The 13,131-nt window shown below is 43.3% G+C and overlaps 1 protein-coding gene across 2 annotated transcripts in view; it reads left to right on the forward strand.

Annotated features, from left to right (window-relative positions):
* Positions 1-13,131, forward strand: part of NLGN1 (neuroligin 1) — a 536,958-nt gene that overhangs the window by 248,112 nt on the left and 275,715 nt on the right. For both annotated transcript variants that reach the window (XM_033959383.1, XM_033959384.1), the window contains exon 2: positions 12,678-12,830. In XM_033959383.1, the coding sequence (XP_033815274.1) occupies positions 12,710-12,830 (121 nt within the window). In that variant the 5' untranslated portion in view covers positions 12,678-12,709. The remainder of the gene's footprint in view (positions 1-12,677; positions 12,831-13,131) is intronic.

A 13,131-nucleotide genomic window follows, 5' to 3' on the forward strand; every position in this document is an offset into this window, starting at 1 on the left:
CCTTGGCTATACTGCTTTAGACCAGAGAGAGCAAGATATGTGACCTTGGGACGCATGATCTCATTCTCAACTGATTGGAGGAATCATTATGACCATTAGATAAAATAGATATCGTCTTTCAGTGCCAATATCCTGTTTTTTGTATTTTTAAGAAAAGTTTCTTCTTTTATTGGTACTGTTTATTTCTTATTTTTATTTCTTATCCCGTTAGATTAGCAATGATATTATTTTTTTTAAGTGTATAGAAGAATTGATCGCTTTTGTTTTTTTAAACATATTTTTCAGTTTTTCAAATTCAAGATGCAGTATTGGACACTTTGCTTTTTCTGCTATTTATGATTTACAAAAATCCTTGATATGGAATATTTTGGGGGCGACTGGTACTTTTTTCTTAAGCAAATAGAAGTTCTGTTTTAAAGCATACTCTTTAAAGCCCCCTCCTCCCCACCCAACGTTTTTTTTGAAACAGCCTGGAAATTAAATAATTGCTTCTATTATATTTTTTTTCTTCAGTCTTGTATACTCTTGAATTGTCTTTTTTTCCTTCCATTTTCTCCATTTTCAATCCTAGGTCCCCTTACAAAGAAACAGACAGATGATTTAGGTGATAATGACGGTGTGGAAGATGAAGGTATTTTTGTATTTTTTATTTTTTTTTTTGCTGCAAACCCTTTTGCATGATGAGGATTCCTGAAAATCTTTTTCCTCCCTCTTCTTTTTTTTTTCCTTTTTACTTCTTGTCCCCCCGCTTCTGAAAAGTTTTTTATTCCCATTTTTGATTGATGTGTTTTGTCTTGTTGTTTTTTTTTCTTTTTACATTTTTTTAAAGGACAGAGGCCCTGATTCACTACGGCTTGTCTCGTGTTCTCTGTCTACAGGAAAGCCGCTTAGTGAATCTGGTCCCAAATGTTGCTTTCTTGAAACCAATAAGTGTTTATAGGCAAGCTCGTCGTTTTCTCCATAAGAACTTTGATTAAATTGCATCCCACCTGTTGACTAAATTTGTGCATTGTATTTGAACTAACACTTTTGTTTTAATCTCTCTGTGTATTTTCTATGCATGTTTCTTAACCTTTTTATCTTAATATATGTACTGTATATAAGACAAAACCTGGTACTTTGCTTACTAAAGAATGGAGAAAGGCATGCTACCAAACAAATTTCTTCTTCTATGTGCTTTAAAAATGTTTCTTAAGCAACAGATTTGTTTTATTTTCCCGGTAATGGTTCCTAATTCATTGCTAACAGGAGACTGGGCTTTAAACGCAAGATATGGTAGCACTTTGATGCTTCGGTTTCTTTTGGAATGAATTTTTTAATGCCTATCTGCTGGCGCTATTTGGGATAAACACATTTCGTGCTCATGACGAGAAACAAAAAATCCATTCTATTGGATGTCTTAACATTTAGGGCCTGTTTTGCAAAGCCGCGCGGTAACGGCCCCGAAGCCCATAGAAATTTAAAGGGCTTCGGGGCTGTTGCCACGTGGCTTTGTAAAACAGGCCCTTAGAGGGAATTATCAATGTTAGCTTCTCTTAAGTCAGGTTATCTTAGGGTGATTTTAGTATAGGGTCTCGTTCTATAAAATGGGACCCTGTATAAAGCAACCTGACCTGTAAATTAACTTAAAAAAAATAAATAGAACCACTGTGAAATTCACTGTGAAATTGTGTCCTCAACTTTTTGGGAGTTTTTTGACCGAGGATGTGTCTGCTGGCTGCAAGTGATATTTGCAACTAGCCTGTCTATATGGGTTGCTTTGATTTTCCCTATTAGACGCTGAGGTCTTTTCTCCCTTAAGAGTAACACTTGGACTTGTTATCCTATATTCTTGAGGTTGTGCTATGTGGATATAGTTGTAAATTAACTTTCCCCAAGACGTGTTATTTTTCCACTATCCCACAGGAGCCATTTTATACAACAAGACCTAGGGCTCCTTTTACTAAGTTACGCTAGCGGTCTTAGCGTGCGCTGCATTGCTGCGTGCGCTAGATGCTAACACCGCCATTAAGCTGGCATTAGTTTTTGGCGCGTAGCATGGGGTTAGCGCACACGGCAATGTAGCACGCGATAAAAATGCTAGCGCACCTTAGTAAAAGGAGCCCCTGATTATTAATACAATTCATACAATCCAATCCAAATGAATACAATTCAAACTCCTCTTGCTGATCTACAAATGCACTCATTCAGCTGCCCCTCACTGTCTCTCTTTACTTATCTCCCCCTATGTTCCCTCCTCCCACCCCCTGGTGAGCTCCGCTCAGCTGCTACGTCCCTCCTATCTGGGCCCTTCTCTTTGGCTTCCAACTCCAGATTCCGTTCCTTCTGCCTTGCGGCGCCGTATGTGTGGAACAAGCTGCCCGAATCCCTACGGCGGGCTCCGTCTCTGGCAATGTTTCAAGGCCCATTTAAAAGCCGACCTCTTCAAGAGTGTTTTCGATGCCTAACTCCTCTCACCTTGGGTTCTGCATCCCCCAACCCTGTATGTCAAGTCTGTTTGTCCAAGTTAGATTGTAATCTCTTCAGAGCAGGGACTGTCTATAAATGTCAGCCCACCTCTTCGAGAGTGCTTTCGAGGCCTAACTCCTCTCACCTTGGGTTCCGCGTCCCCAACCCTATATGTCATGTCTGTCTGTCTAAGTTAGATTGTAAGCTCTTCCAAGCAGGGACCGTCTATAGATGTCAAAATATTCATCGCTGGGTACGTCTTTCAGCGCTATATAAGTGATTAGTAGTAATAGTAATTAATAACCCAGGTTAACAGTAAAATAGCCCATGTCAACGTTAGCCCACTTTGACAACTTCCCCCTTAGTAGCAAAGAGCTCAGAATGGGTTACAGGTTAAACATACATAATATACAGGTAACAGCTTACGATTTGCACTGGATTTATCCTAATTTTTGACACATACTAGGGATCATAGTCAGGGGCAATCCCCAATTGATTCTGTCTCTACTGGCACTGGGTTCAAAATGATATCTGTGACTCTTCCAAGGGGTCAGGCTGCCAGATAAGGGTAGTAACATATTGAGAATGCCCTCAACATTTACCAGATAGGCTTTGCACTTACCACATAAAAGGTAGGATGAACTCTAGTGGTAGTGTCATAAGACTGCCATAAAGGGGCAGAGGAGATATGGATGACAGCAGCTAAAATGGCTCTAGTGACCTCTAGTGGTAGAACCACAAGACTACTGTGAAAGCTCATGGCAGCTATTTTAGCCAGTAGGAAAAAGAGTGAGTGGGGATCACTCCTGTCCCAAATATCCTCCCTGCATCATCAGGGGGTTGATTGGGGGCTTCTGATCACAGGGGAGGGGGCCTGATCATGGGGATGGGCTGATTTAGCAGAATGGGGTTCTGATCATAGAAGTAGGGCCCAAAAAGGGATAAGAATGGGTAAGGGTTGGAAGGGGAAGAAGAAATTAACAGATACACTTATGCAGATCCCAGCAGGTTTTTAGCCAAGGCTTGCATAAGTTCTGGGGGGCCATCAGCAGTTCAGTCAGACCCTGATATTTAGTGCCAGTACCAGGATGTGGCCCAGCATTGAATATCCAAGTCTAACTTAGACAGTGATGGTCACCATTTAAAAACAGTCCGTTGACTGGCATGGCTCTTTCACACTGGCCTTCCAGTTTGGCACAATTTTTGGACTGCCACGTGCCTTCGTTTACAGGTTAACAGTATATTTTATCTGTCGCGTCTCATCCCCCCATTCTGGCCTAGCCTTCCAAGGACTGTGAATGCTTTCTCTAAAGAGTCTGCAGCCTCAGCCCTGCTCGAGGAGTAGAAGCTAGATCCGAAATATGCCCTTGTCTCTTGCACAGTAGCACACAATGCTACCTACGGTTCACTGGGCCAGCCTTTGCGGTTTAACAGAAAAACGAGGCAGCAGTAAGTTGCATTATTCAGTCATACATGATTCTTGACCCGGTTAAGATCTTTGTAAGCAATGATTTTTTTCAGGTTTATCTATCACACATGCACTAGATGGATGCACTAGATGGAGCAGGCGTCCTTTCTTATTGCTCTCATCTGTGCTTCTGCATAATTGAACTGGATAGCAATGATTCCTGGGGTATTTTTAAGTGGAGTGCAGAAATACCTCAGTATTTTACTGTGGCTTGAGAAGCTTCAGCAATGAACAGCTGGACAGCGCTCCATCCACTTTCTGGATTTGAATCAAAGCGTCAGAAAAATAAACTAAAAACCTAAGGGGAGCCAGGAAGTGCTTAAAGTGCTGAGCTGCTGCAGCTTCTCCCCACTGCTTCCCACATAGTAATAAAATCACAAGATGTGAATTGCACATAAGGGATATGGGGAGGGGGGGAGGGGAATGACAGCATGGATGCCTGGCTTCCACAAATGAGTGACAGTGATGGCCCTAAAATATAAATTCACTTTCTTCTCTGTTAGCTCCATCCTCCATACCCAGAATTTGCTAAAATAAGGACAAACTTAGTAGCATGATTGGTCTAATAACCATGCACTTATGCATATAAGATATAAACCGAAAATCAGGGTAAAACAGGAAAGTACAGCATCCACTTATATACTTTGAATACTCCGCAGAATAGCACTCAGTTGCTCTTCAACGAAGGTTCTCGACAACGTATTCAAAGGCGATGAGGTAACACTCCAAACGAAGATCAGATTTGTCTATGCACTCATTTTCTCGGTGGTTAGTTGCAGATGCGAAAGCTGGACACTACGGAAGCAAGACAGAAAGAAGATTGACTCATTTGAGCTTGGGTGCTGGAGAAGGATTTTAGGCGTGTCGTGGACCGCCCGAAGAACTAACAAATCAATTCTGGAAGAGATCAAACTCGCTATGTCACTCGAAGCCCAAATGATGAAGTTATGACTTGTCTTATTTTGGTCACACCATCAGAAGAGAGAGATCACCGGAGAAGGATATCATGTTTGGGAAGATCGAAGGAACCAGGCGAAGAGGCCAACCTGCAATCAGATGGCTGGACACGTTGACAGCAACCACGGGGATGACGCTGGAGGTAGGGCTATCCGACGTCCGGATTTACCTCTTTTCAAAGGACTTTTCGGGTAGCCGGACAGCTTTTCAAAACCTGGCACTTTGTCCAAGTTTTGAAAAGCTGGTAAGATCGTGGCCGAGTGTGGCATGCATCTGCGTGGATGCGATGGCGGTGACATCACATGCATGCGTGCAACATCATCACGTCGCCAGACCCGGCCTGAAGAGATGAGGTTTGCGTGGGGCTGGGGTTGAGAGGCAGAATGGGGCGGACCTAGGAGTGGAACGGGACGGGGCCCAAGGGCGGAAATCGGGTAACCCTAGCTGGAGGACCTTTCCAGACCAGCACAAAGCCGATTCCTTGAGCGTGAGTCGATGGCACCTAACAACAACACAGCGTCCACACTGCATCGATAAATCTACCGTGTATCCTGTCAGCTTTTCCTTCTGCCCTTGCAGATTGATGGCGACATGCTTGCTTCTGTACGAGTTCAAATTTCCAACAAATCCTTTCCTAGCTCTTTTTGCCCCTCCATTGGCTTGCATTCCTGAAAACTGATACTTCTTAAATTTTGCAGTTACTGCAAAGACAAAAGCTTTAGCTTGAGTTAATAGCATTGATGCCACTCATTTAGAAGGCGGTCAATGCAACTGTGCTTTCTGCAACATTACAGTGTGCTAAAAGCAAAGTGTAGTCCATGCCATTCCCTGCCCATTTCCCATCCCACTCCATGATATGCGGTTTCCGAACAAATGAGTTCATTCTATCATGCCAGCACTGTAACAGTTACTGTGCACAGAAATTTACCTTTACTAGCGCTTTATAGCTAAGTGTACACTTTGGCGCTTAAATTCTAGCATGGTACCTAAGTGCCACATCGTGTAAATGCTAAGAGGGTGTACACGTGGGTGGAATGAAACCCGCCACAAGTGGAGATGACCAAATCAATGAGGAACCTGGTTTGCGGAAATGTTCCTGATTGAGATGGAAACAAACGAAGCTCATAAAATCAAATAAGCAGGGACTCGACACGGGCCGTGTTTCAGCATTGATGCCGTCATCCAGGAGTCCATAGCCTCTCTGATAAATCTATAAACACTGATGTTTATGTTTGATTCCCATAAAATAGTTATTAAAACCAAGTAAAACTTCGAACTGCGCAATGTTCACTGATATCCGATGACAGATTCACAAAGGTTTTCGGAGTCATCAACACAAAGCATCCTTCTGGGTGGGGGAGCATCTAAGTTGAGGGGGATCGTTGAGGAGGTTATTGGAGGATAACTGATTTTGGGCAGCTCTTTTTAAGACACGCCTAGGAACATCAGGCCATGTTTTTATAGTCCAGTAATCTTAGGACAGTAGAATAACACTGCTTGTGAAGTTGCTTTCAAGCAGCGTTATTCTTAGAGTTCAAGTTTATTAATTTTTAATATACCGACCATCAACTAGTATCTAGCCAGTTTACGATAAAATAAGAGTAGGAGAAAGGTTATCAATAATAATACATATAAGAAAGAGGGTGTGTGTACATAAAGGACGTTTAACAGTGACAAAAATGATGGTGAGGTTAGAAAAGAGGGGAAGGGAGTAAGAGTACATTATTAGTGGTAAAGCATAGTGGCATAGTAAGGGGGGTGATCCACCGTGGGCCCTGACACCTGATCTCCTCTCTGTCTTCCGCTCCTTCCCTTCCCCCCCCATTACCACTCACATGTACCCCTTCCCTCCCCTCGTGCCTCTTTAACGTTTGCAGCGAGAACACCAACCCCACCAGCGTTGGCTCTTTCTCTGATGTCACTTCCTGGACCCGCTCCTAGGAAATGATGTCAGAGGAAGAGCCGACGCTAGCGCGAGCGTCCGGAAACGTTTAAAGAGGTACAGGGTAAGGGAAGGGGCGCACACGTGCGGCAGAAGGGATGGGGAGGGAGCGGATGGGGTGGGGGTGAGGTGGTGGGGGAGGGGCACCACCTCTCCGGGCACATCTCACCCTTACTACGCCACTGCACAGGAGTCAGTAAATTATGGTAGAAACATAGAAACATAGAAAGATGATGGCAGAAAAGGGCTATAGCCCATCAAGTCTGCCCACTCTACTGACCCATCCCCTTAGTCTATGCCCTAATAACCCAATTCCTTAACTCAACCTTCGTAGAGATCCGACATAGGCATCCCATTTATTCTTAAAGTCTGGCACGCTGCTTGCCTCGATCACCTGCACTGGAAGCTTGTTCCAATGATCCACCACTCTCTCCGTGAAGAAATACTTTCTGGAATCGCCATGAAATTTCCCGCCCTTGAGTTTGAGCGGATGTCCTCTTGTGGCCGAGGGTCCTTTGAGAAAGAAAATATCATCTTCTACCCCTACACGTCCTGTGATGTACTTAAATGTCTCAATCATGTATTGTTGGCATTTGACTTCCTTGGTAACTTAATGTGCAGTATGGGCCCGTTTCTATGAATGGCGCCTTAGGCACCGCTAGGCCCCATAATTAAGGCCACTTAGTGACACGTAACTAAAATCCTCACATAAGCTGAATTCAATCAATTAGTTTCAATTGGTTTCAATGGTGCCAGAGGATATGTGGCTAGTTTTAAAAAAAGGTTTGGACGAGTCCCTAGAGGAAAAGTCCATAGTCTGCCGTTGAGACAGATTATGGACTTGGGCACTGCTTGCCCTGGATCGGTAGCATGGAATGCTATTTGGGTTTTGGCCAGGTACTTGTGACTTGGATTGGCCTCCGTGAAGACGGGATCCTGGGCTTGATGGACCATTGGTCTGATCTCGTAAGGCTAGTCATATGTTTTTATGTGAGCCAAGTATAAGGCAATTAAGCCATTGTGACATCACTGATGAGGTTGGTTGTGAGGCACTGTGGACTGAGGCTTTATGACATCACAATCTCAGCTCTGGAATGTTGCTCTCATTGGGGTTCTGGAATCTTTCTATTCTCTGAGATGCTGGAATGTTTCTACTCTCTGGGTTTTTGCCAGGTACTTGTGACTTGGATTGGCCTCCGTGAAGACGGGATCCTGGGCTTGATGGACCTATGGTCTGACCCTGTAAGGCTATTCATATGTAACATCACTGATGAGGTTGGCTTTGAGGCACTGTGGAATGAGGCATTATGACATCACAATCTCAGCTCTGGAATGTTGCTCTCATTGGGGTTCCGGAATCTTGTTGTTCTTTGAGATGCTGGCATGTTGCTACTCTTTGGGTTTTTGCCAGGTACTTGTGACTTGGATTGGCCTCCGTGAAGACGGGATCCTGGGCTTGATGGACCTATGGTCTGACCCTGTAAGGCTATTCATATGTAACATCACTGATGAGGTTGGCTTTGAGGCACTGTGGAATGAGGCTTTATGACATCACAATCTCAGCTCTGGAATGTTGCTCTCATTGGGGTTCCGGAATCTTTCTATTCTCTGAGATGCTGGAATGTTTCTACTATTTGGGGTTTTGCCAGGTACTTGTGACTTGGATTGGCCTCCGTGAAGACGGGATACTGGGCTGGATGGCCCATTGGCTCTTCTTATGTTCCTACAAGTAGCATGCACTAATTCAAGCATTATAGGATTTTTGTGTTGAGGCCTAACTAAGCAGGGCATGGGTGGCGAATGAGCTTGTAGCTAGTGCGGGTCGAAATAGCGCTTCCTAAATAGGAGGCATTAAACCCCAAATTCTATCGAGTCCGCCAAAAGTTAGGTGTTTACGTTGGTGCGCCTGGCCAATGTCGGTGCCTAACTTGGGGCTCCTTTTACAAAGGTGCGCTAGCGGTTTTACCGCATGCACCTGGATTAGCGCGCGCTAGCCGAAAATCTACCACCTGCTCAAAAGGAGGCGGTAGCGGCTAGCGCACGCTATTCCGCGCGATAAGACCCTAGCCCTTAATCAGTTAATAGGCTTAATTGGTGTTGATAATTTGCACTTATCACTTCATAATTACCATTAATTGGACTTAATTGAAAGTTAAGTGCCTATTTAAACCCCCCCCAACAATTCTATAAAAAAATAGTCCAGAGCACCTACCTAAAAGTGGGCGTGGTTAGGGGGAGGATGGTGGGTGTGTTTTTGAGTTAGGTGCCGAACTTAGATGCAGGTATTTAGGCAAACCCTGGCATAAATTGGGTGCACCTTAAGTTAGGATGCCTAATGATCCCTAGGCGGTGCTAAGCATGATTCTGTACCGTGCGCGTAACTTATACAGAATCGCACTGTGAGAGAGTAAGGGGTTCTCTCTCACTAGTGTTACCCTTTCACTGGGCAAGAGGGGGCGCTGGCCCATTAGCGGGTAAACTACAAGGTCCAGCATGCACTGAGCTCTGTAGCTCAGAGCTCAACCGTCATCCAGCAGGTGGCGCTAACTGCCTGCTGAGTCAGAGGGGGTGGGACTCAGGCAGTGAGGAGTATACCAGCCCCCGAGGAGAATGATTCGGAGAGGCTTCCACTGATAGAGGCTGATACAAGCCTTGAGACACTGACTTCCAGGAAAGAAATTATGCCTGGGAAGTGAGCTGATGGAGAGAATTATTCTCTGCCTGATTGAGGTAAGTTAGCCTGGAATAATGAAGACACTGGTGCAATTAATTGGGAGAGGAGGGCAAGAAGTGACTGCATGCTTGTCTGAACTGTGTGAAGCCCAGGTGGGTGACATGAAACTGAAGCTGTTGAGCTGAATAAAAGTTTATTTTGTTTCCCTGGGCTTGTGTGGTAACAAAGCTTGGCCAGTTAAACATAGTAACATAGTAGATGACGGCAGATAAAGACCCGAATGGTCCATCTAGTCTGCCCAACCTGATTCAATTTAAATTTTTTAATTTTTTCTTCTTAGCTATTTCTGGGCAAGAATCCAAAGCTTTACCCTGTACTGTGCTTGGGTTCCAACTGCCGAAATCTCTGTTAAGACTTACTCCAGCCCATCTACACCCTCCCAGCCATTGAAGCCCTCCCCTGCCCATCCCCCACCAAACGTCCATACACAGACACAGACCGTGCAAGTCTGCCCAGTACTGGCCTTAGTTCAATATTTAATCTTATTTTCTGATTCTAGATCCTTTGTGTTCATCCCACGCTTCTTTGAACTCAGTCACAGTTTTCCTCTCCACCACCTCTCTCGGGAGCGCATTCCAGGCATTCCAAGCTGAATAAAGAATTGCATTGAACCTTCGAAGCTGTTTGGGTTGTGGTTGTGCTGTACCCAGGGAAGGCAAAACAAGGTGTTCCAGGAAAACCGGGCCAGGATCTCACCCACGCACTTATCACAGCACAAGTCGGCACCACATTTTTAGACAACCCGTATAGAATTGAGCCCTTTGTGTGTTATTTCAAATGAATGATTGAACTAAGGCATGCTTTTCGGCCTGGAGATGCTGTGCTGTGACCAGTGACTAATATGGCGGACCTGAAGGTGGATGATTGGACCCATTCAACACAATGATTTACACTTGCTATCACTTTGCATAAACGCACAAAAATGCCCAATTCCGTCATTTTATTGAACGAGCCGGGGAATTTCTTCAGACTGTCAGCTTTAGGGCCAATTCAAAGGGTGCATTTTACCAGCAAATATTGTGCCACGTTTCAAAAAGGAAGTACTGTACAATTCATATTTTTTTCCTTGAAACTCTGTGATGGGTACAAAGTACCTACAGAAACTAGTATGTTTTCCAAAGAGCTTAATGCGCAGCAGTATGAAGATACAATCGATGTATTCAATAATCTGATATCTCACAGAACACTTTTTTTAGGAATATATGTCCTAAATACAGTACAACCCAAAATATGTGTACGGTGGAATCCTGCACCCATTTTAGCATAGTTGAAGGAGCAGTTTTCAGTTTGAGAAGAAATTGTTATTTACCCTTATAAATGACTTTTAAAATTAACCCCTCCATGACCGTGTGAATTTAACCCTCCGTTTTCCAGAATTTATGAGTCACTTAACTGGCTGAATATCTGAAGGCGTTGTCCATTCTGCATTTTTGTTATGCCACAATAAAACGGCTTGGCTCTGGGGAGCAGGGGGGGGGGGGTTTCACGACATTATCCTGCAGATTTACCCCCTCCTATACAAAGCCACGCTAACGTTTTTAGCGCCAGCCGCGGCGGGAACAGCTTCGACGCTCATAGAATTCCTATGAGTGCCCCAGCTGTTACCGCCAGGGCCGGCGCTAAAAACGCTAGTGTGGCTTTGTAAAGGAGGGGTTTATTTTGTTTGCAAAATCCATTCATTTACACTTCAAAATTGACTGTGATGGTACACTCTTTACTGCTATAAGTGTGTTAAATACAGCCCATTGTTCTCCAAATACTCAAATGGTATTTTTTGGATTAACATTACTATCAACATTTCATTACCACTCACAGTTGGTACTCTGTAATTCTATGTAATTTTAATTAAGGAGGAACTCTGAAACAGTTTCCCTCTGTGCTCACCTCCAAGCGTACAATTAGCAGCGTACAGTTTCTGCTGTGAACAGTCAGTAAATGATTGTGGATTAATAATTTATTATTTCTTACTGCATTCAAGTTAGGAAAAGCAAAACAAAAATCCATAAAGCTTGTATGCAAACAGCTATTGAAAATTAATACTTTGGTTAATTTGATAATCATTCTACCGACAGCTTCAGTTCGAAATATCTGAAGTATATCATTCTGTTAAAAGCCAAACAAATACCATCTTTATTTTCAAAATTGCTGTCAGGATAGGAATGAAATCGGAGCTAAAACTGCTACACATGAGGAATCAGATTGTCCGATCAATCAATCAATCAATTTGTTTGTCACCCGCCTTTGCATTTAAATTTTAATAAATGTAAGTCGAAATGCCTCTTTTTCACAGTCTCATTCCATATTCTCCTCTACCCACCTCTTGATTTATAACGATAAAAGTAAAAGTTAGATTTCAGTGACAGAATATTTTATTGCTATGTAGATGTTCCACTTTATAACCTTACAGCTGGTAGGCAGCTATCATTTTTGCTACAGAAAAATTTTGCTGCAATGAATAGCAAACAGATGTGGTGGGGGAGGGAATAAGAAAGAAGGGACACCAACATTTCCATGCGATATAACCAAGGTGGGTAGTTTAGGAAGGTACCACATACGATGAAATTGATATCGTTTTATGATTTGGTATGTGGATTCCTCTGTTTTTTTTAAATCACTGCATAATAATAACATAGGAACATAAGAATTCCCACTGCTGGGTCAGACCGGTGGTCCATCGTGCCCAGCAGTCCGCTCATGCGGCGGCCCTCTGGTCAAAGACCATCGCCCTAACTGAGACTAGCCCTACCTGCGTACATTCTGGTTCATCAGGAACTTGTCTAACTTTGTCTTGAATCCCTGGAGGGTGTGTTCCCCTATGACAGTCTCCGGAAGAACGTTCCAGTTTTCTACCACTCTCTGGGTGAAGAAGAACTTCCTTATTTTCATACGGAATCTATCCCCTTTCAATTTTAGAGAGTGCCCTCTCATTCTCCCTACCTTGATCAATTGACCATTTTAAATATATGGATGCTCCCTTTTTAGTCTTCCAAATGTGTTGCTTAAGAAACATGGTAAAAAAACAAATTGAAATTAAATTAACAATCTCATGTAGGGAGCGCTGTCTTCTTGTGGTGTATTGGCCAGAGTTTGTTTTGGATAAAATGTTTTATAACTATTGTTTTTTTCAGATATTCGGGACAGTGGGGGGCCAAAGCCTGTGATGGTGTATATTCATGGAGGGTCATACATGGAAGGCACTGGGAATTTATTTGACGGCAGTGTTCTGGCAAGTTATGGCAATGTCATAGTGATCACGGTCAACTATCGGCTTGGGGTACTTGGTAAGAAAGTTTCATGTTTGTTTTTAACCTTGCAATTCATCATTAAACCTTGCGATTCACTTGAAAATATATAATTGGGTAGCAAATAATTACCTTTAATTATGTTTAAATATGTGTTGTTGTGCAGGGTGCCTAATACAGTCTGTTGTAGGTAGCGTTAAGCTGTTTTAATGAATGTTTTGATTGGAAAATTCAGGAAGCAGACACTGTAAATGATATATCATTGAGTGACAAGAGAAGAGTTGTATGAATTGCATTCTGCAAGGAGAAGGAGCGTATTTGCCAGCTCTAATTTCTTTCT

The sequence above is a fragment of the Geotrypetes seraphini genome, chromosome 9, assembly GCF_902459505.1.
Source record: "Geotrypetes seraphini chromosome 9, aGeoSer1.1, whole genome shotgun sequence".
Taxonomy (NCBI): Eukaryota; Metazoa; Chordata; class Amphibia; order Gymnophiona; family Dermophiidae; genus Geotrypetes; species Geotrypetes seraphini.